Source organism: Chiloscyllium plagiosum, chromosome 15, assembly GCF_004010195.1.
Source record: "Chiloscyllium plagiosum isolate BGI_BamShark_2017 chromosome 15, ASM401019v2, whole genome shotgun sequence".
Lineage (NCBI taxonomy): Eukaryota > Metazoa > Chordata > Chondrichthyes > Orectolobiformes > Hemiscylliidae > Chiloscyllium > Chiloscyllium plagiosum.
Genome location: NC_057724.1, coordinates 53,841,630 through 53,864,141, shown reverse-complemented (window position 1 = coordinate 53,864,141; position 22,512 = coordinate 53,841,630). Strand labels below are relative to the sequence as shown.

The 22,512-nt window shown below is 41.2% G+C and overlaps 1 protein-coding gene across 2 annotated transcripts in view; it reads right to left on the bottom strand.

Annotated features, from left to right (window-relative positions):
• kdrl (kinase insert domain receptor like) overlaps positions 1 to 22,512 on the bottom strand; it is a 211,685-nt gene that overhangs the window by 158,640 nt on the left and 30,533 nt on the right. For both annotated transcript variants that reach the window (XM_043704901.1, XM_043704900.1), the window contains exon 2: positions 16,441 to 16,537. In XM_043704901.1, the coding sequence (XP_043560836.1) occupies positions 16,441 to 16,537 (97 nt within the window). The remainder of the gene's footprint in view (positions 1 to 16,440; positions 16,538 to 22,512) is intronic.

Genomic DNA, 22,512 nt, shown 5'->3' with positions numbered 1-22,512 from the left:
TTTTGTTTCTCCCCAGATTTCCATATCTATTCCCTCATTTGCTCAACTGCTATTCTCTCTCTCTCTCTCCCTCTATCTCTCTCTCTCTCTCTCTCTCTTACTCTGGGCTCCATCTCCACCCATTGTTTACTCCTCTGCCCACCATGCCCCTCCCCCAAAGTCAGTTCTGAAGGGCCACTAGAACAAAAATGTTGGTTTATTGTAAGTTAAGACTCAGGCAACAGTGTTTTGAATGATCTTAATTGCATTAAAATAGTTCGGATTAAAGACAACAAAGGTGTGAGTAAGCTTTCAGCAGCAGCTAAGTGATCAAGTCCTGACCTACAAAATTGACCAAACTGTTAGAGATGGCAATAGTGAAGTGGAAGTGTGATGGAGATGGAGGGTTAGAGTCATGCCCTGCCCAGCTTTGACCCCTGGTGCAGATCATACCTACAAGATCATTTAAAGGGAAAATTGTTAATAACTGAGCTAAACTGGTACAGTGACTTTATATCAAATTTAGCTCAGCTCTCTGTCATCCATAATTGAAAAAAGACTAAAATCCAACTCTGTGAAGATGTTGGAAAGTAATAATGTAATAAGAGTGGTGCAATAATGCAAATTATATCCACAATATTTGGATTTATTTATGGTAAACGGTAAGTATAATTTACAATGTAAGTGCAGTGGAACCTCAATTGTCCAGCACTCGATTGTCTGAATTTCAGATTATCCGACATGATTGCAAGGTCCCAATGCTTTGCTAAACTGTGATATCCTGCATTCGATTATCTGAACATTTGATTATCCGAACAAAACACTCCTCGTCCGTGTCGCTCAGATAATTGAGGTTCCTCTGTATGTAAAGCAAAAATAAACAATTGCACTCCTTTGATAATGTTGTATTGAATGTATTTCCTTCTGACTAAATTAACATTTTTTCACTTACTGTGTAAACTGCACTGACAAAACCAGGATTTGTATTTATGGTATAGAATAGCATTCGGCTATTACATGCACTAAGATGTATTTTCCAGAATCGGAAATATTGAGACAAGAACCAATGAATCTGGGAGTGGGTGACGTTTAGGGCAAAAAGTTGGTTTAATGATCAGTGCAGTTTTATTTTAAAATCAATGAAAATTCCTAGCAAGTTTGAAAAGCTTGAAAGAGATGAAGCAAATTATAAAGTAGTGGAAGATGATGCAAAGCTAACATTTAAAAGCCTGCAGCATAGAATGATGGATACAAAATATTGACTTCAACAAAAAGGCTGAATGAAAAGGAAGAAAATGGTGAAACCTAAACATAGTGATATCGTGAATGAATGGTGGATGCTCAGATGAAAAATAACAGTTATTATCAATGGTTGTTAATATGCTATCACCATTCATCTTAAAAAAAATTGATTTTTTTTTCAACATTTGTAGTGTAGTATAATTTTGAAAGTTGTGCTTTTTTTGGTGTCACTTCTATTGTTCTATCTTTGGTTACATTGGAAAATAAAAAGATAGAATGGCTTAAGTGGCCTTCTTAAAAATGTATTTCTCAGGTCTTTTTAAAGTTGCTTGTTTAAATTAGAATCATAGAATCCCTACAGTGCAGTAAAAGACCATTCAACTCATCAAGTCTGCACTGATCTTCTGAAAAACATTTCATTCAGACCCGGCCCCTATTTATTCCTATAACCCCACATTTCCCATGGCTAATCCATCTAACCTGTGTACTCCTGGACACTAAGGCCAATTTACCTAACCTGCACAGCTTTGGACTGTGGGATGAAGCTGGAGCATCTGGTAGAAACCCATGTAGATACGGGGATGAACATACAAAATCCATACAGACAATCATTGCAGCTGCAATTAAACCTGGGTCCCTGGCACTGTGAGGCAGTAGTGCTAATCACTGAGCCACCATGCCATCCCTCTGAGCCATTGCTGAGTAAGTGTGAGGCCCAGTCTGATGTTTGGACTCACAATTGGACAAATCCAAACATAAGTGTGAACTTTTATTTCTGGAATGAAAATTATTCCCAGTATGGAGGGATTGTCTTATGAGCAAACACAAAACAGATTAGTACTCTACTCACTGTCTAGAAGAATGATCTCATTGAAACTGCAAGGATTCTTGATAGGTAAATGCTGAGAGGATGCTTCATCTCATGGGAGAGTCTAGAACCACAGGGCATAGTCTCAGTATTAAGAGGTGCCAATTTAAGACTGAGATAGCAAGAATTTCTTCTGTCAGAGGGTTGTGAATCTTTAGAACTCATGGGCACAGACAGCTATGGAGGCAGAGTCCTTGTGCATATTTAAGGCTGAGATAGATTTTTCATCAGTAGTAGAATGAAGGGTTATGGAGAAATGCAGGATAGTGGGTGGGAAGAATGTAGGATCGGCCATGATCCTCTTGAATGGTAGAGCAGGTTTGAGGGGCTGAACGACCTACTCCTGTTCCTGTTTCTTGTGGTTTTATGGGAACAGAAATGAGACATAAGAATTAGAATTAAAATCCCTACAGTGTGGAAAGAGGCCCTTCGGCCCAACAAATCCATACTGACCCTCCAAAGAGTAACCCAGGGCTGTGATGAAGCAGACGGTAGGGCCCCTACCCTATTCTTGCCACTGACTAATGCACCTAAGCTACACATTCTTGAATAATCTAAGCATGGCCAATTCACCTAACTTGCACATCTTTGGATAGTGAGAGGAAACCGGAGCACCTGAAGGAAACCCACACAGACATGGGGAGAATGTGCAAACTCCACACATACAGTCACCCGATGCTGGAATTGAACCCAGGTCCCTGGCACTGTGAGGCAGCAGTGCTAACCACTGAGCCACTGTGCTGCCCAAGCTGAACAACATCCCCAAAACACCAACCAGATTTCAGCATCATGATTAAAAATGTCACAATTAACAATTGTCTGCTGCACCTAGTTCTTGCTTCTTAGAAGCGGCTGTCATTGAAGTTCTGCCTGGCTTGTAATGCCTGTCACAAATGCCTACAACAACTTCCTCCCCTTGTCCTCCTACTCAGAAGACTGCTCCTGCTCCCTCAGTTTCTCTGCTTCCAATATATCACCCCATTGCATGCTTCAGTTGGATGGAGTACAGCACACCAAGATGATGCAGAACATTCCGGTACAACAACCCCCATCCCCCCAAGCTACAGACTGATCCAATGGTGGAGCAGCATCTTCAGGAGCCCTACTGTCTGCTTCATCACAGCCCTGGTTAAAGGATGGGCTGCATTGTAACTGTATTCTGCATTAATCAGGGGTTTGCACTGTGGTATAATGAGCCATGGTTACTGTGGATAGCCCTTTACCACCATTAGCCAGCCATGTAATGTCCTGGACCATCAAAGACACCAGATACATGAGAGTGTACCTGAACACTAATGGATTGGAACCCTTCTTGGTGATGAACTCTGCAATGTTGTGATATGGCTCTATCAGTGCCATGTGTGTACAGTCAATAGCACCCTGCATATAGAGAAATCCAGCTACGTTACTGAATCCCACTGGCTGGGTTGTAGCAATGACCTCATTTTGGGTGAGAGTTATGACCCAGTGTGACCTTGTAGAGACACAATGATCGCTTTACTGATGGATTTCTATGTATATAATTGAGAGATCCTACACAGGTCTACCATTCCCTGGAAGGAGCTAGTTGCATGTCGTGAACTTCATGACTGGTGGGAGAATATAGCACCTTCATTCCTGCAGACTTTAGTCCGGTTCTAATATCTGGCATAGTTTTGTCACCATGTATCAGGACATAGGGAGCCTGTGTTGGCATTCTGCCTTGTTCATGCCCAGGAAAAGGAGTCAAGGCCAAAAAGCTCTCGTTCTCCTGCACACTCCATGTATCCTGACGGACCCTGAGGCCGTGGCCTTTTGCTGAACTGGATGTTCCTTGTCCCTTCCTGCTGCTTGCTGTTAGTCCTGCTCCTCCTGCATCCATCTTTGCCTTCTTGGGAAATCAGCCACAGCAACCTCACCAACAAGACCCACCACTCCCACTGGAAAGGAACAACGTTGGGCACAGAAAAAAAATCTAAAGAATTTCTTAGATCTCAGGACAGTAATTGATGGCATACCCTGTAGATGTAACCTGCAAACTCATCATTAAGTGCTGTACCCTGATAGTAAGGGACATAACTGCATTGGACATCCTCATTTTGCCTTAGCATGGTGCAGTCACTTGCTGAAGATTGCCATGCCAGTTAAGATCATGTGCCAGAGACGTTGGACTGCTTGCAGCACACACTAATCTCTAAGCACTCTCTTTTTTAGGATGTATGGGTGATGCAATGATTATAAATCTGATATAGCTGCAATTTGCAAATGGCCACTACATGTTTGAGTTGGTGCAAGGTCATGGTGTCCAACACACACAGATCCCATGCTTTTGGCCATCCAAGTGATTCTTACCTCACCAATCCTGAGTGTTGTTCCAGCTATTTTTTGGAGCACTTTGCACCTTGAGAAGGGAGTGTGACAGCAGTCAACATAACTTGTGTTGGAAACCATCAACGCTGGGATCCACCTGGTCACCAGGTACTACCCCTGAAACAGACTATCCGTCCCCTGTTATATTACACTTTCCTGGCACCCCATTTCTACTCATCCCTCACTCCCCCCAATAAAATTAGCTTTGTCTACAACTGTACTCCCTGCCCTATGTAACTTGGCATTATATGTTGCTGATACCTACCCTACTCCTTTGTGCTCCCTCTGTGGAGGTCACAGTGGTGTTCACAGTCAACAACAACCCATCTCGTAGCCTTGTATGTCCTCCAATACTGCTTATTAAACTGGAGCATCCCCCCATCACCATTCTCAATCCCACTACTATAAATGTCTCTGCTTACCCCACAGCCTTGATTTACCATCACTAATCCCCCAATGGTCCATACAAGCACTCCCATGAACCATCTGAAAGATCAATGGATGGACCCCTCCAGACTGCAGTCATCCCAGACCGACTTTGCATTGGTCTCTTGTCATGACTGAATAGACCCCTCACCATTATGTTTGCAGCTTCCAAACTAATGATCATGATTCCCCTGACTGGCGCTGTAGGATTGACTCCTGACCACTATCTAGTTAATAATCACACAACACCAGTTTATAGTCCAACAGGTTTATTTGGATGTGCAAGCTTTTGGAGTACAGCTCCTTCGTCAGGTAGCTAGCATGACCACTACCTAGGTAGTACTGGGATGGATCTCCTGATCTTAAGCATCCAAAATGGGTGCTTTGCCATGTTAAAGCCCCTCGACTATATGTAGACTGTGCCCCTGACAGGCACTACTTTGGCCCCTTTACCAAAAGCAGTCCCCCAAGACTGGATTGACATCTAGTCACCATCAGTTCCTGACATGGCCGGTTGGTTGCATGAACATGCAGTGTGTTAGCTGCATAGACAGCTGGCATATGTTGTCGGTGTTACATTGCTGTCTCAGAGAATCACACCAAGTCACTTGTGGAAAGCATTTGAAATGGAGGTGGCAAGATCTGGATGGCAAGGTGGGATATAACTGCACTTGTCAACTGATTCTGTCACATACCTCACCACAGCCTGTGTCGCTCGGACCACAATAAGATTCCATCCTTTGTGTTTTTTTCTATCTCTTTAGTCCAGTTGTTCTTTGGCCTGCCTTATTTATCTTTCTGTACTAATTCTTCATTTACCTTTGCCACTCCAAATCTCTTCCTCCAATCTTTAATCTTATTTACTGTTCATCAAACTTGAAATGCCCTTACTCTCAAATGCCACGATCAGGTTAGTTCAACCTCTTGACAATTTACAGGGCTGAAGGGTAAGGGAAAGGCCTAACGAATGAAAATCTACTTCTAATGTCCCTCTCTCTTAAAAAAAATGGATTATATATATTGACATCAATTTAATTAATTATCTGTTAACTGTAGTCAGTGGGTTTTGTTAAATTTTCAACATGTCATAAAAGACACATGAATAAATAAAAGAAAGAAACAAATAATGAGGGATCAGAGATGGTGGAATTAATGCAGACTGCTGCTTTGTCTCTCAACTCACCAGAGTATGGTAAATAATTTCTCCCAATAGTCTGAGAAGTGGAATTTTCCAAGCAATTGAATATTGTGCCCATTCTTACTCACAAAAGCTCCACTTCAGAGAAACTGTCCACCCTCAGGAGGATCATGCAGTGTGAAGTGACTTATATGCTTTGGCAAATGATTCTATGTAAAATGAAATATGAAGACGGCTATTTAAAAATATCAATAAAACTATGTTCCACATTGCAGTGAATTCCCTGAGCTAAGTTGAACATTCCATTCTATTCCTTTTATACCATCTATCTGTATTATTTGGTCTGGTTTAGGGCTATGCTTATTTAAAACGCATGCAGAACTTATTGACCATTCTTAAGATGTCAGGGATGAAATCTTTTTGACTGCAAAAATCACATTTCACTAATTATTCATTCTCAGGCTAAACCTATGCTTGGAGGAAAGTATAAGCAAAATAAGTAAGAAAGGTAATTTTGTAGAATAAGAATAATTTTCGAAGTGGACTATTTGCTTATCACATGACAATACCAGACTCTTTAATTTTCAATATAAACCTGGTGGATTTTTATGTTACGAAGGTGGGTGGCCATTTCAAGCTACTGACCAGCTTGTCTTGCTTCTACTGGGGTTACAGCTAACTGCCCATCGGTAGTCATTAAGTTCAAGTAAAATCTGTTGAGGAAACTCAACACTAGCCATTTCAAGTTGAGAGTGTGGTGCTGGAAAAAAACAGCAGGTCAGGCAGCTTCCGAGGAGCAGGAGGGCAAAAGCCCTTCAGAAATTTCTAGATTAGCCATTTCTAGATTAGCGTTAAGGAAGAAGGTGGACATTTTGGAGGCCCTATTGTAGAAGCTGGCATTATCAGAACAGATGCAGTAAAGATGGAGAAACTGGGAGAAGTTCTGGGACAAAGATTCCCCACCACCATAGTTGACAGAGTCCTCAGCCACATCTAAACCATCTCCCACACTTCAGCCCTCATCCTTTATCTCCCATCCTGCAACAGAGAGAGGGGTCCCCCTGGTCTTTTCTTACTATTCCCCCAGCAATAGGTAGACAAAGGTGGGAGTTGATGGAAATAAGTAGGTGGGAAGTATGGAGTGGATAGGTGGGAAGGAAAATGGACAGGTAGGTCAGGTCAAGAGGGCAGATCTGAGTCAGAGAGTTGGATATGGAAATGGGGTGAAGGGAGGGGAGATTTACAAACTGGTGAATTCAATGTTAATGTCTTGAGGTTGTAGGCTCCTGAGGCAGAAGATGAAGTGTTCCTCCTCCAGTTTGCGGATGGCCTTGTGTAGGCGGTGGACTAGGCCCAGAATGGATACGTCGTCAGGAGAGCGGGAGCGGGCGTTGAAGTGGATGACCAAAGGAAGGTGGGGTTGGTTGGTGCATATGGACAGAGGTGTTCCCTTAATTATTCTGTGAGTTTGCACTCAGTCTATTCGATGTAGAGGAGACCACATCAAGAAAAATGGATGCAATAAATGAGGTTGGAGGATGTACAAGTAAATCTCTGCTGGGTTTGAAATGATCCTTTGAGGCCTTGGACTGAGATGAGGAGGAAGGTGTGGGCACAGGTTTTACATCTCTTACGGCAGCAAGGGAATGTACCAGGTGTGGAAAGGGGGCTGGTGGGGAGTGTGGACTTAATGACAACTAACTACAATCAGCTCTGAAGAAGGGTCAGTGGATCCAAAATGTTAATGCTCCTTTCTCTCCACAGATGCTGTCAGACCTGCTGAGATTTTCCAACAATTTCTGTTTTCGTTATTTTTCTTAGTTGTCCTTGAGAAGGTGGTGGTGAGCTGCTTGAACTGCTACAGTCCATTTTATGGACTATCTAAACAACCTTGGTGAATTCTTGCAGTGCGCTCTTGTAGATGGTACATACTGCTGCTACTGAGTGTTAGTAGTGAAATCCATGAGGTCAGAGTATTTGCAGCAATGCTTGTATCCACGAGCAGCAAGAGTGTTTCCTCTAAGTTCAAAAATCTACCTAGGAAAGCTCCCTCGAGGAGATTTGTCTGATCCAGCTCTTAACATTAGACCCCTGGGTAATCATGGACATCTTTCACAATCACTGGTAACCATCCAACATCTCTTATAGCCATTACTATGACTGGTACCATTTGCAGAATGATGGAATTGGCTTCACCACATTTGGGATCACAGTGCACTATCTGATACCCACAACTCTCCCACCCTGCGCAGTTGGAAGTCTCATGTCCCCGATGAGGGACCCCCATGCTATGATCCAGGCCTTACTTCCCACAATGTGTTCCTGGGATCTTATTGGGATTCATTTCAGCTCTCACCTGATATGATTTCCATGACATGACATGATCTTGCAGTGAAGAATTCTAGGAGTGGATAAAGAACTTCTTTTATTTGTCAGACTGATAGTGTTGTGAGTCATAACAGCCAAAAGGAGGCATTTCTGCCTTAACCCATAAGAAAATGAGGCATAGTTAAATTTCAACAAAAAAAATGACTTGAATATTGTTGTCAGTAAACCACTCTGGATGTGTATGTATTGTATGGGTCTGTTTGAAAATTCACATTTTTTGATGATCCTACCATTCATGAAAGACGGTTTGTCAGAGCGATAGAGTCAGAGAGCTGCACAGCATGGAAACAGACCCTTCCTTCCAACTCATCCATGCCAACCTGATATCCTAATCTAATCTAGTCCAATATTTGGCCCATATCCTTCTAAACCCTTCCTATTCCTATGCCTTTTAATGCTGCAATTGTACGAACTCCACCATTTCCTCTGGCAGTTCATTCCATACGTGCACCATCCTTTGCATGTAAAGGTTGCCCCTTAGGTCGCTTTTTAAATTTTCCCCTCTCACCTTAAACCTATGACCTCTAATTTTGGACTCACCACCCTAGGGAAAAGACTTTGTCTATTTATCCTCTCCATGCCCCTCATGATTTTATAAACCTTTATATGGTCACCCCTCAGCTTCTGACGCTCAAGAGAAAACAGCCCCAGCCTATTCAGTCTCTCCGTATAGCTCAAACCCTCCAACCCTGGCTGACAACTTCATAAATCTTTTCCAAACCCTTTCAAGTTTCACAACATCCTTCCTATAGCAAGGAGACCAGAATTGCACACAGTATTCCAAAAGTGGTCGAACCTATGCCCTACACAAGACCTCCCAACTTCTATACACAATGCACTGACCAATAAAAGAAAGCATACCAAATGCCTTCTTCACTCTTCCATCTACTTGTGACTCCACTTTCAAGGAACTGTGAACCTGCACTCCACTGTTTCTTTGTTCAGCAACACTTCCCAGGACCTTACCATTAAGTGTGTAAGTCCTGCGCTGCTTTGCCTGTCCAAAATGTAGCACCTCATATTTATCCAAATTAAACTCTATCGGCCACTTCTCGGCTCATTGGCCTATCTGATCAAAGTCTTGTTATACTCTGAGTAACCTTCTTCACTGTTCACTACACCTCCAATTTTGGTGTAATCTTCAAACTTACTAACCATACTTCCTATGTTCAGATTCAAATCATTTATATAAATGACAAAAAGCAGTAAGGGAAGGGGGAAAAGAATGGGTTGCTCCAAATGTACAAAAAAAAATTGTGCACATGCTAATAAAGATTAGTGTTAGGAACAGGAGTATGCCATTCAGCCCCCTTGGGTCCGTTCCGCCATTTAATAAGATCACGGCTGATCTGTAGCTTTACTCCATATGGCCCATATCCCTTAATATTTTGCTTAATCTTATGCTAAACATGTATCTGTCTTAAATTTAAATTGCCTAGAGGAGATTTACTTGAGGAGTATTAAATTCTGATGGTGACATTTTGCCTTCACAGAGAGGTCAGTAACTGAGGGGTGCATAGATTTAGAGTGACAGATTTTAGATTTTTATTATCACATGCACTCAAGTACAGGAGAACAGTGAAAAGTGTATAATTTTGCCACACATGTCGCCATCTCAGGTTCCAAAGTACCTAGGTACAAAACAAGCTTAGGTACGAAATAGGAAGAGAAATGAGAGTTATAAAGCAGATAAAATGAAGTGCAAATTGCTATAGAATTGCTTTTCATTCTCAAAAGATGTGGACATTGCTGGCAAGGCCAACATTTGTTTTACATCTTTACTTGCGTTTGAGTCCAATTAAGAAACAACCACATTGCTGTGGGTCGGGATTAAGTTATCAGAGAGCAGGTAAGAATGGCTGATTTTCTTGCTTCATAAATCAGATGCGTTTTTACAACAATTGATGAAAATTCCATGGTCATCATTACTGAGATTAGCATTCAATTCAATTTTTAAATAACTAGTTGAATTTAAATTTCACAAAGGTTAGCCTGGTCATCAGTATTACTAGACCAATGGCATGACCAAAATTTGGATGGTATTCATAAACCAGACTTCATTATTGCAGCTCTCAGTTTCCCCATGATCCTTTGATGTGTTGATATCAATGTAATTTGACTAATTTTAGATAATTTCTATATATTTCATTTGATTCATATTTTTCCATGACTGAAATACTTGCTTCAAATATTTATTTACCATGAATTGCAACCAAATATATTTCAGCAGTATATTTATAATTCAACATGAATGTGTAACTGCCATTAAAAGCAAGATGATATAATGACAGCCTGATAGAAATATATTGGGTTATATTCCAGAAACAGCATAAAACATAGATAACTAATTTATAAAATAGTCAGTTTTAGCTTTTCTAAGAGACACCTAGAATGATTATGCTGGGAATAGTCTGAGGTTCTGATTAACAACTCCATTGGACAGTTAAATATTTGCTTTGTGGGTTTGAAAAGATATTGCAGGTTTAAATCAAGTCAGGTTACACATATGTAGGTAGTTAATCAGTCTGTTTTTAAGATATATCATTTGTCCCATCCTTCTCCCTGTTATATTAAGGTCTTCCCACCCTGTCCCAGTCATGTACATTGTTTGTTTAACCCTGCCCTTTCCTCAGTCTTTTCTTAAAAGCTTCAAATTGTCAAATTATAATGGTAAAAGTTCAACTGCAGTTTGAGTTTTTAAAAAGGTTAACTAAAAGTCATTGGCCAGCCTCTTAAATAATGAATTGACTTTCCTTTAATTCTTGAATGCTGCTTTTACATGCTGAGAGAAGTATTTTGTGTAAAGTATCACTTATCTGACAGGATCTCCCTGAATAGTGCACTTTTCAGTTCATTTTGAACAGTGGTAAGCATTGCTTGGCATAAAACAAATAATTTGACATTCAAGTGATGACAAAAGGCTCAACACTGCAACTGACCAATTAAGTGGAACAGGCACTGATTTATTCACAATACCTTCAACTGCAATTGCTGAAAGATCATTGCCTCATGAACCAAACTGATTTCAGGAAAAGTTATGAAGGTTTTGGTGCCTTCTTTTTTGGGAAATAGCAAACATTGAAATTACCTAACTAAAGTTTACATGCTTATAAATGGATTGTTGAGATGATTCAGAAATGTTTTCCTCTTTGATGATGTGTCACAAAACAGGAAACAAAGTCAAAAATTAGTTAATTCACATTCCTCAAAGTAAAGAACCAGCAGATGATGTGAATTTTCAATGGAATATTCATATGTGGAATTGATAAAGTGAACATAAAATGTACAATCTTTTGAGGCAAAAATACTTTATAGGAAAATAGAGTGAGCCCTGATAAACATGGGAAGTTAAAGATAGATTAGATCAAAGGACATGACTTGCAAAGTTGCCAGAAAATGTTGTGGATTAGGAAAATTTTAGAATTTAGCAAAGGGGGACCAAGAAACTGACAAAGAGTGAGGGAATAGATTATTAATGCAAAATGGAGAAAATGAGGATTGCAGATGCTGGAGAATCAGAGTCAAAAAGTGTGGGGCTGGAAAAAATGTGGAGCCAGATGAAGGACTTATGCCTGAAATGTCGATTCTCCTGCTTCTCCTGTGCTGCCTGACCTGCTGTGCTTTCCCAGCACCACACTTTTTGACTCTATTAATGCAAACTAGCAAGAAAAGTTAAAAATAGTGAAAGCTTCTGTAGATATGCAGAAAGGAAAATATTAGCAAATATAAATGTGAACCTATTACAAACAGAGACAGGAGAATTTTTGATCGGAAATAGAGAAATGGCAGAGAAGCTAAAAAAGTATGTTGTATGTGTGTCATCTTCTTTATGTCTGTCTTAATAAAAGAAGACATGACATTTCTACAAAAAAATTAAGTTCTAGTGAGAATATGGAACTGACAAAAATTCATATTAGTTAAAAAAGTGATATTTGAGAAATGAATTGTAATAAATGTTAACAATTTCTCATGACGTGATAACCTTTATCTGAGAGTCCTGAAAGGGATGCCTGCAGCGGTAATAGATGCCTTGGCTTATAGAATCTTTCAAAATTCTATAAACTCAAAAATTGTGCCTGCAGATTGGAAGGTTGAAAATATAATGCAACCATTAAGAAAGAGTTGGAGAGAGAAAATAGGAATCTACAGACCTGTTAGCTAAAAGGGAAAATACTAGAATCTTTTATAAAGGATTACTTTACCTAGTGATTACTAGGTAATTAGAATATAATTGTCTGATTGGACAGAGTCAAGATGAACTTTTGAAGAGGATTTCATGTTAACAAACCTGATCAAGTTCATTGAGGATGTCATGAGCAGAAACAATACGGGAAACCAGTGGGTCTGATGTTTTTGGATCTGCAGAAGGTTTTTAATAAAGTCTCACACAGAAAGTTGCTAAGCAAAAGTAAGGGGCATAGGATTAAGGGAACTATATTAGCATGGACTGGGAATTGGTTAATAGGCAAAATCAGAAAGGGCATAAATGGGTCATTCTCATCTTGACAGACTGGGACCAATGGATACCACAAAAATCAATGCTTGGGGCCCAACTGTTCACCATCTTTATGGAGCTTCTTGGAGCTGAAGGACAAATGTATTATTTCTAAATTTGAAAATGATGCCTGGGTTTCCTCCAGGTGCCCTCCTATAGTCCAAATATGTATAGGTCAGGTGAATTGGCCATGCTAAATTTCCCGTAGTGTTAGGTGCTTTAGTGAGAGTGAGATGGGCTGGGTGGGTTGCTCTTCGGAGGGTCGTGTGGACTGGTTGGGCCGAAGGGCTTGTTTCCACACTGTAGGGAATCTAATCTAATCTGCCATGGTAGGAATCTAAAATAAAACTTGTGACAAATGTGATTTGTGAGGAGAATACAAAGATACTTTAAACAAAAACAGCAAGGCCTGAAGAAACTCAGCATATCTAATATGATCAGTCTTCAAAACTGGAAGGGGTTAGAAAATGTGGTTTTAGTACTATTGAAGGAGAGGAAAGATAAGTGAATGGAACAAATGGTGAGACAAGGAGTGTATTAATAATATTAAAGAAAGTATTGAGACTTGAAATAAGTGTAAAGGATAGATGTGAAAAGGAGAAAATGCTTCTGTTCTGATCAGAGTAAAGTCAACAGGACACAAAGTAGACACCTGGGTGGAGGCAGAGTGAATGGGTTGCAATCAAAATGGAGTACAGAGGTCATGCTTTGAAATTGTTGCACTCAATGTTGGATTTTAAATTAGTATTTAGCAGCAATAAGCAGAAAATGAAATACTGCTCTTCCATCTTATATTGAGCTTCATAAGAATAGGCCCAAGATGGAAATATTAGCATGTGAGCAAGATCGTTAATTGAAGTAGCAAGCACTGGGGTCATTCTTATGGACAGAATTAAGGTTACCAGTACCTACCCATTCTGCAACTGGTGTCGTCAGTGTTAAGGGACTAGCATTATGAGCAGGTGAATACTGTAGTAAGAAGTACAAATAAAATTCTGCTTCAACTAGAAACTGTATTTAGGGCCTTGGATAATGAGGAGTGAAGAGATGAAAGGGCGAGTAGAATATTGTTTACAATTGCATGGGAAGGTGCCAATTGGAGGTGGGTCTCAGGCAGGATTGTTAGGAATGATGAAGGAGTTGGCTAGGTTGGGCTTGCTTCTTACTTCCAGTCACTTCTATCCATGCCTCCTTTATTAACATCTTTCTTCTGTCTTTGAGAGAACTCACCTCAGTGCAGCTCCTGAAATCTCACAGAAGAACATCCAGATAAAAAGCTGAGAGACCTGGGGAGCAGTATTTCCTCTTTTAATCTCAATTCTTGCTTTTACTGCAACCTTGAAAACAACATGATACTATTCACTTTCCCTGACTGGTCAGGGTAGCTGAGGTGGGATGCTGTGGTTCTGGGAAAGATCCTTGACAAAGGCTGTTCATTCACCACTCAGATTTCTGACCAGCAAATGGTCTCACAAGTTTGACAGCTCTTTGACAGCAATTTTAACCCTCTTTCTTTCTTCACAAATGCATTTGTGCACACACACACACACACAAACACAATCTGCATTTTTGCAGATTTATATTTGCAGATACATTCTATTTTGTTCAAAAAGCACACAATCTGTAGACAGTCAGTCAGTGTAATATTTTATAAATTCCAGTCAGCCTCCAGGCTGAGATACAAACAGACTTTAAACTGTCCTCACATTGAAATGAGGTATCATGCTTATTTTGATAAAACCTGAAGTTATCTTGGGGCAGTGACTTAAAAGAAATTCTGGGATTTACATATTAATCAATTGAAACCTGCACCTCCATTTTAACTGATTAAGCACTTAATAGCCATCTAGATTTAGAGTCACAGTGTCGTAGAGATGTACAGCATGGGAACAGACTCTTCAGTCCATGCTGACTATATATCCTAAATTAATCTAGTCCCATTTGCCAGCACTTGGCCAATATCACTCTCAATCCTTCCTATTCATGTACCCATCCAGATGCCTTTTAAATGTTGTAATTGTACCAGCCTCCACCACTTCCTCTGGCAGTTCATTCCATACATACACCACCACCCTTTGCACGAAAAAGTTGGCCCTTAGGTCCTTTGTAAATCTATCCTCTCTCAGCCCAAAACTATGCCCTCTAGTTCTGGACTCACCCAACTCAGGGAAAAGGTCTTGTCTATTTATTCGATCCACAGCACTTATTTCAAAAACCTCTATAAGGTCACCTTTCAGCCTCTGATGCTCCAGAGAAAACAGGCCCAGCCTATTCAGCCTCTCCCTGTAACTCAAACCTTCCAACCCTAGCAAACATCTTTGTAAATCTTTTCCGAACACTTTCAAGTTTCACAGCATCTTTCCTATAGGATGGAGACCAGAATTGCACATAATATTTCAAAAGTGGCCTAACCAATGTCCTATACTGCTGCAACATGACCTCCTAACTTCTATACTCAATGCTCTGAACAATAAAGGAAGGCATTCTAAACACCTTCTTCCCTATTCTATCTACATGATTCACTTTCAAGGAACTATGAACCTGCATTCCAAGATCTCTTTGTTCAGCAACACTCCCCAGGACCTTACCATTAAGTGTATTAGTCCTGCCGTGATTTGCCTTTCCAAAATGCAGCACCTCACATTTAATTAAATTAAACTCTATCTGCCATTCCTCTGACCATTAGCCCATCTGATCAAGATCCCATTATGCTCTGAAGTAACCTTCTTCACTGTTCACTAAACCTCCAATTTGGTGTAATCTGCAAACTTGCTAACTAACAAACTGCATCCAAATTGTTTATATAAAAGACGAAAAGCAGTGGATCCAGCACTGATCCTTGCGGCAAATCTCTGGTCACAGGCCTCCAGTCTGAAAAGCAACCCTCCACCACCAGTCTCTATCTTCTTACCATCGAGCTAGTTCTGTATGCAAATGGCTAGCTCTCCCTCTGTTCCATGTGATCTAACCTTGCTAATCAGTCTACCATGACAAACGTTCACATAAGTTGTCGGACCCTTTTATCTTTTACTTAGAAATACTGTGTCCTATGTATTCTCTCTCACTAGCTGTCTGAAGAAGGAGCGAGGGCTCCAAAAGCTTGCTCTTTCAAATAATCCTATTGGACTATAACCCGGTGTCATGTGACTTTAGACTGATCTGCGAAGTATTTCCTGGTTATGTGTTTTATTTTCTTTTACAAGCATGTCCAGCATTTTGATTTTCTAATAGTGTTTGTAACAAGTTGGCTTTAATTCATATCCACAATAGTGTTTAAGAGTTTACTTAATGCTGGTTATGAGTGGAGACAAGGGAGTTTTCACTTCTGCAATTTGTATGACATATTCAATCAGGTTGCAAGATTAGATGTACCACAGTGATAAAACTAGTGACCTAGTTACAAAACTTACTTTGATGCATTATTGATCTATTTGAATCACCAATGGAATCGCTGTAGTATGATTTAAAAGGATTGTACTTTGTAAGGAGCCAAAGTAAATACAAATAGACAGAAGGAGACAGAAAGAAGTACCTTAAAAATAAGTGCAACTTTACCTGCAAGTGACTGAGAGTGTTCCATTTACTTCAATGATCAGTTGCTGGTCAGAAATAGTTAGTTCTGGCACAATCAGATTGACTTGAGGAACTGAATCTGAAATTTAAAAACAAAAGCAAGAAAAAGGTTGGTTATATAGTAGTTACTTTGTAGTCCAAAAAAGACAAACTCCGTTGAAGCACTGCTTAACAAGGCTGGTGTGGTGGCTCAGTGGGTAACATTGCTACCTCACACTGCCAGGGGCCTGTGTTCGATTCCAGCCTCAGGCGACTGCCTGTGTGGAGTTTGTACATTCTCCCTGTATCTGTGTGGGGTTTCCTCCCACAATCCAAAAATGTGCAGGGAATTAGCCGTGCTAAACTGCCTGTAGTGATGTGTAGGTTAGGTGCATCAGTCAGGGGAAATAGGTCTGGGTGGGTTACTCTTCGGAGGAGAAAGTGAGGGCTGCAGATGCTGGAGATCAGAGCTGAAAATGTGTTGCTGGAAAAGCGCAGCAGGTCAGGCAGCATCCAAGGAACAGGAGAATCGACGTTTCGGGCATAAGCCCTTCTTCAGGAATGAGGAAAGTGTGTCCAGCAGGCTAAGATAAAAGGTAGGGAGGAGGGACTTGGGGGAGGGGTGTTGGAATTGCGATAGGTGGAGGGAGAACGTGGCTGAAGAGCTTCTGTGCAGAGGAGATGACCTGGGGTGTGCAGTGAGAGAGGGACTCACTGAAATCCGTGCAGAGGGAGGAAGAGAGCTTCTTCAAGGAAGGCATCCTTGTAAGAGGATTCGCAGTAGGTTAAAATCTTCGAGGAGAAAGTGAGGACTGCAGATGCTGGAGATCAGAGCTGAAAATGTGTTGCTGGAAAAGCGCAGCAGGTCAGGCAGCATCCAAGGAACAGGAGAATCGACGTTTCGGGCATAAGCCCTTCTTCAGGAATGAGGAAAGTGTGTCCATCAGGCTAAGATAAAAGGTAAGGAGGAGGGACTTGGGGGAGGGGCGTTGGAATTGCGATAGGTGGAGGGAGAACGGCCAGTGTGGACTTGTTGGGCCAAATGGCCTGTTTCCACACTGTAATCATTCTAGTTTTATCATGAGATGTTAATGTTGATACTGTTTGTGTGATTGAAGTTCATATGTTTCATCAATACTTTACATTGGTCATCTATATAAGCAGGCAAAATAAATTCTGCATGACTGATTTTGAATAGCCCGAAACCAGCATAAAACTAGCAGTAACAAAGCACAATCAAGTAGATGAAGCAATAAAAATTCTAAACAATCATCTTAATGTTAAAACTAGAACATCAACCCTGTAAAGCCCTTTCCATTATTCCTTCTGTCTTCACTAACCCTCAATGATGTTGCTTGTACATATGTATTTCTTTTAGTTATGTGATTAAACTGTGCTCTGTGCTGTGAATTCCTGGCCATTATCAATTAACTTCTGTGAAGTATCATCAGTTGGCATACTTCAAACAGAGAGTACTGGTTGGTTTTGTTTTAACTGAACAAGACATGTTTCATCATGTGGTCCACCATTTATGATATATAGCTGTAAACATATGGAATTTATTAGACTAAATCAGGGAGAAATTGAGTACTATCCTGCCAATTTTGTGCCTGACAAAATGGGCACCTGCCTGCAGTTGGCAATTTTTGAGCAACTTTAGCTGCTCCTTTGACACCTATTTTTCAGGGGCTGTAAATGCAAGAGCAGCCTACAAGCCTGAAACAAACCTAAGACAGTGTAAACATGCAAATCTGAACCTCAAGAGCAAAATTCATGTATAAATGGATGGAACATACTCTAAATCAAAGTACTGAATGTCTGATACAACTAATTAACAATGCTTACAGTAATCACAGGATGTTACACAAAAGAAGGGCTCTCGAAAGTTCGAGAAATAATCCTTCTGGACTCAAGAAAGGCAGTTCCATCCCATCACAAGCATACAGAGGGTCCTGTCCTCGGGATAATTTCCTTTCGTGTAGGCATGAGTTTTATTTTTTTCATCTATAGCCCAAAAGTCTTTCATCATTATCCAACTAATTAGTTTCCATCTTTACAAAACCTAGGTACATGAATGCTATATTTAAAAACAAATCATCTTATAAACTGTAACAACTACAGGCATCGAAGGTATCTTTTCAAGTTGTGTTGAAAAATGTGGCCCAAGGCATTTTAGTTTTCTGCTTAGATGTCAAGAAGCATGATGAGTTTCTTTTGCACACTGCTACTTGTTTAACATTTAACGAGTATTTTCCTTTGGCATTACTTAACCTCTATCTTTGATATACAAGTGCATTTAAATATAAGTGTACGTGAAACATCAAATATGCATTTAACTAATGTTTATCATTATCGCTTAGATTTTACAACTGAAAGGTAGGAATTACACTTGATGATTTTGGCAATTTAATGCTTAACACGTTGGTGACATTCTATCTTCAAATTCAGAAGTCACATGATTTCCCATTATAGTTCAACAGGTTTATTTATCTGTTTTGTCAGATGAAATAACTTCACCTGACGAAGGAGCAGTGCTCCAAAAGCTAGTGATTTTAAATAAAACTCGTCTAATCGCAGAATCAATAGAATTCATAGAATCATAGAAATGGCCTTGCCAATTTAAAGTATGATAAAAAAAATTCACATTATATTTTGACACTCTCTTCCTGTCTGCATTGTACTTTCAAGGCAGCGGGTGTATTTTAGTAGCTGGATGTGAAGGTATGCAAAATATTGCCATAAACAGATGGCAAAATCAATTTAAAAAATTTACTTATCATTTTCTTTGCAAGTTTTTTGGTAACAAGTTTTTAAATACAATTATATGGAAGATATAAATGAAGTGTTCACCGTTGTGCAAATCATCACCTTTACAAGATGGAAACCTGCATGTACAGATGCTCCACGTGAGGAATGACAAACCGAGAGGATTAATGAAGAGGCTATGTTTGACAAGATGAACTTTAGGTCATAGAGCACAAAAAACAGCACCCATCCCTTTAATTGTTTTGTGGCAGGCCTGAACAGAAATGAGACACATTCTATAAGATTGCTGTAACTTCATCTCTTACACATGTATTCTTTCTGTATCCTTTCATTACTGTTTGAAGTGCTTGGAATGCACTTTAAGCAAAATTTCAAGCAAATGTTACGCTTTGATGAACAAACACTATTTAGATAAAGTGTAACCTATAATCATGGCCTGAGCTCTTAAACACTTCTCAAGACAAAGAGTGAGGAGAGAATCTAAACTTTCAAAGCCGAAGCAGAAAATGCTTTTTTTTGCACTGATACCGAATGCAAATTTTATTCATTAAAGTCATGCTATTACTTAATCTTCAAATTTGTATTGTGCATGAATTATTTATATTTCATATAGTTTTAGCCATCACAAATCTTTCCTAAAGGCATTGCCAATTTAAATTTATCACTAAAGTTGTTATGAGGTGAGGAGAAAGTGAAGACTGCAGATGCTGGAGTTCAGAGTCGAGAGTGCGGTGCTGAAAAAGCACAGCAGGTCAGGCAGCATCCAAGGAGCAGGAGAATTGATGCTTCCAAACTCATGTTTCAGGAACCCCGCACTGGTCAGTTCTACCTCCTACCTGAGATTCACAAGCCTGACTGCCCCAGCCGATCCATTGTCTCGGCCTGCTCCTGCTCCACTGAACTTATTTCCACATAACTTGATACTGTTCTACCATGCACCCCCCCCAACCCAGCCCAGGAATTCCCCACATATGTTAGGGACACCACCCATGCTCTCCACCTCTTCCAAGACTTTCATTTCCTTGCCCCCCAACGCCTCATCTTCACTATGGATATCCAGTCCCTATATACCTCCATGTCAGGGCCTCCAAGCCCTCCGTGTCTTCCTCTCCCAGCATCCCCAGCAGTACCCTTCCACTGACACCATCATTTGTTTGGCTGAACTGGTCCTCACCGTCAATAATTTCTCCTTTGAATCCTCCAACTTCCTCCAGATGAAAGGAGTAGTCATGGGCACCCGCATGGGCACCAGCTATGCCTATCCTTTTGTTGGTTACATGGAACAGTCCATCTTCCGCAGTTACATAGACACCACTCCCCACCTTTTCCTCTGCTACATTAATGACTGTATCGGCAGCACCTCGTGCTCCCACGAGGGCAGGTTGAACAGTTCATCAACTTCACCAGCACATTCCACCCTCACCTTAGTTCAACTGGATCATCTCAGATACCTCCCACACTTTCCTGGACCTCTCCATCTCCATCAACGGGGTTGACTCAACATGGACATCTTCTACAACCCACCGACTCCCACACCTACCTGGACTACACCTCTTCCCACCCTGCTTCCTGTAAAAAGGTATCCCTTCCTCCGCCTCCACCACATCTGCTCCCAGGAGAACTAGTTCCACCACAGAACACACCAAATGACTTCCTTCTTCAAAGACCGCAATTTCTCCTTCCACGTGGTTGATAATGCCCCCAGTGCATCTCATCCATTTCCCATATCTCCACCCTCAAACCCCATACCTCCAACCACAACAAGGACAGAATGCCCACCCCCACGGTCCGCACCATCTATCCTACCATCATATGTATACATCGCATCATCCTCTGCCATTTCTGCCACCTACAACAGAACACACCAAATGACTTCCTTCTTCAAAGACCGCAATTTCTCCTCCCACGTGGTCGATAATGCCCCCAGTGCATCTCATCCATTTCCCATATCTCCGCCCTCAAACCTCATACCTCCAACCACAACAAGGACAGAATGCCCACCCCCACGGTCCGCACCATCTATCCTACCATCATATGTATACATCGCATCATCCTCTGCCATTTCTGCCACCTACAAATGGACCCCATCACCAGAGATATATTTCCCTCACCACCGCTATCCACTTTCCAGAAAGATTATTCCCTCCACGACTCTCTTGTCAGTCCTCCTCCACCCCCAACCAACCCACCCTCCCTTCCCGGCACTTTCCCCTGCCACCGGAGGAATTGCAAAACCTGTGCCCACACCTCCCTCCTCACCTCCGTCCAAGGCCCCAGAGGAGTCTTCCACATCCATCAGAGTTTTACCATTACTTCCACACATGTCATTTACTGTATCCATTGCTCCTGATGTGGGGGAGATAGGACTCGTACTTGCAGAATGCTTCAGCAAACATCTCTAAGACACCCGCACCAACTAACCCCTCTGCCCTGTGGCTGAACACTTCAACTCCCCATCCCACTTTGCCAAGGACATGCAGGTCCTGGGCCTCCTCCAGCGCCACTCCCTAACCAACAAATGCCTGGAAGAAGAACGCCTTATCTTCCGTCTTTGGACCCTCCAACCACACGGCATCAATGTGGACTTCACCCCTCCCCCCACCTTATCCCAGTTCCAATCTTCCGATGCAGCACCGCCCTCATGACCTGTTCTACCTGTCTGTCTTCCTTCCCACCTATCCACTCCACCCTCCTCTCCGACCTATCACCATTATCCCCACCTCCATCTATCTAGCGCATCCCAGCTACCTTCACCCCAGACCCACACCCCTTCTATTTATCTCTGCATTGGCTCAGTCCCAACGAAGGGTTTTGCCTAAAATGACAATTCTCCTGCTCCTCAGATGCTGCCTGACCTGCTGTGCTTTTCCAGCACCACACTCTCATCTCTGGTTATGTGGTAAGTGTAGAGAAATGGCTTTACATAGAAGGTTTGTGAAGTATGGAAGGCAGCAGTTGAAGGAGGAATTATTGGATACTTTAAAAGGAAAATTAGATAGAAAAGTGAAATCCAAGAGAACTACAAAGTCAAGTGGATAAAACAGAGTGACCGGATCAGTTTTGAATAAATCAAGAGAAGAAATGGCTCAGTGAAGTAAATGTTGTTGCTTTAAAGTTAATAATATTCTATTCATATTTGAAGAAACCATTCCTTCTTCACTGGAGTGCTTCTATTATTAAGGAAAAAGTGAGGTCTGCAGATGCTGGAGATCAGAGATGGAAATGTGTTGCTGGAAAAGCGCAGCAGGTCAGGCAGCATCTAGGGAACAGGAGAATCGACGTTTCGGGCATTAGCCCTTCTTCAGGAAT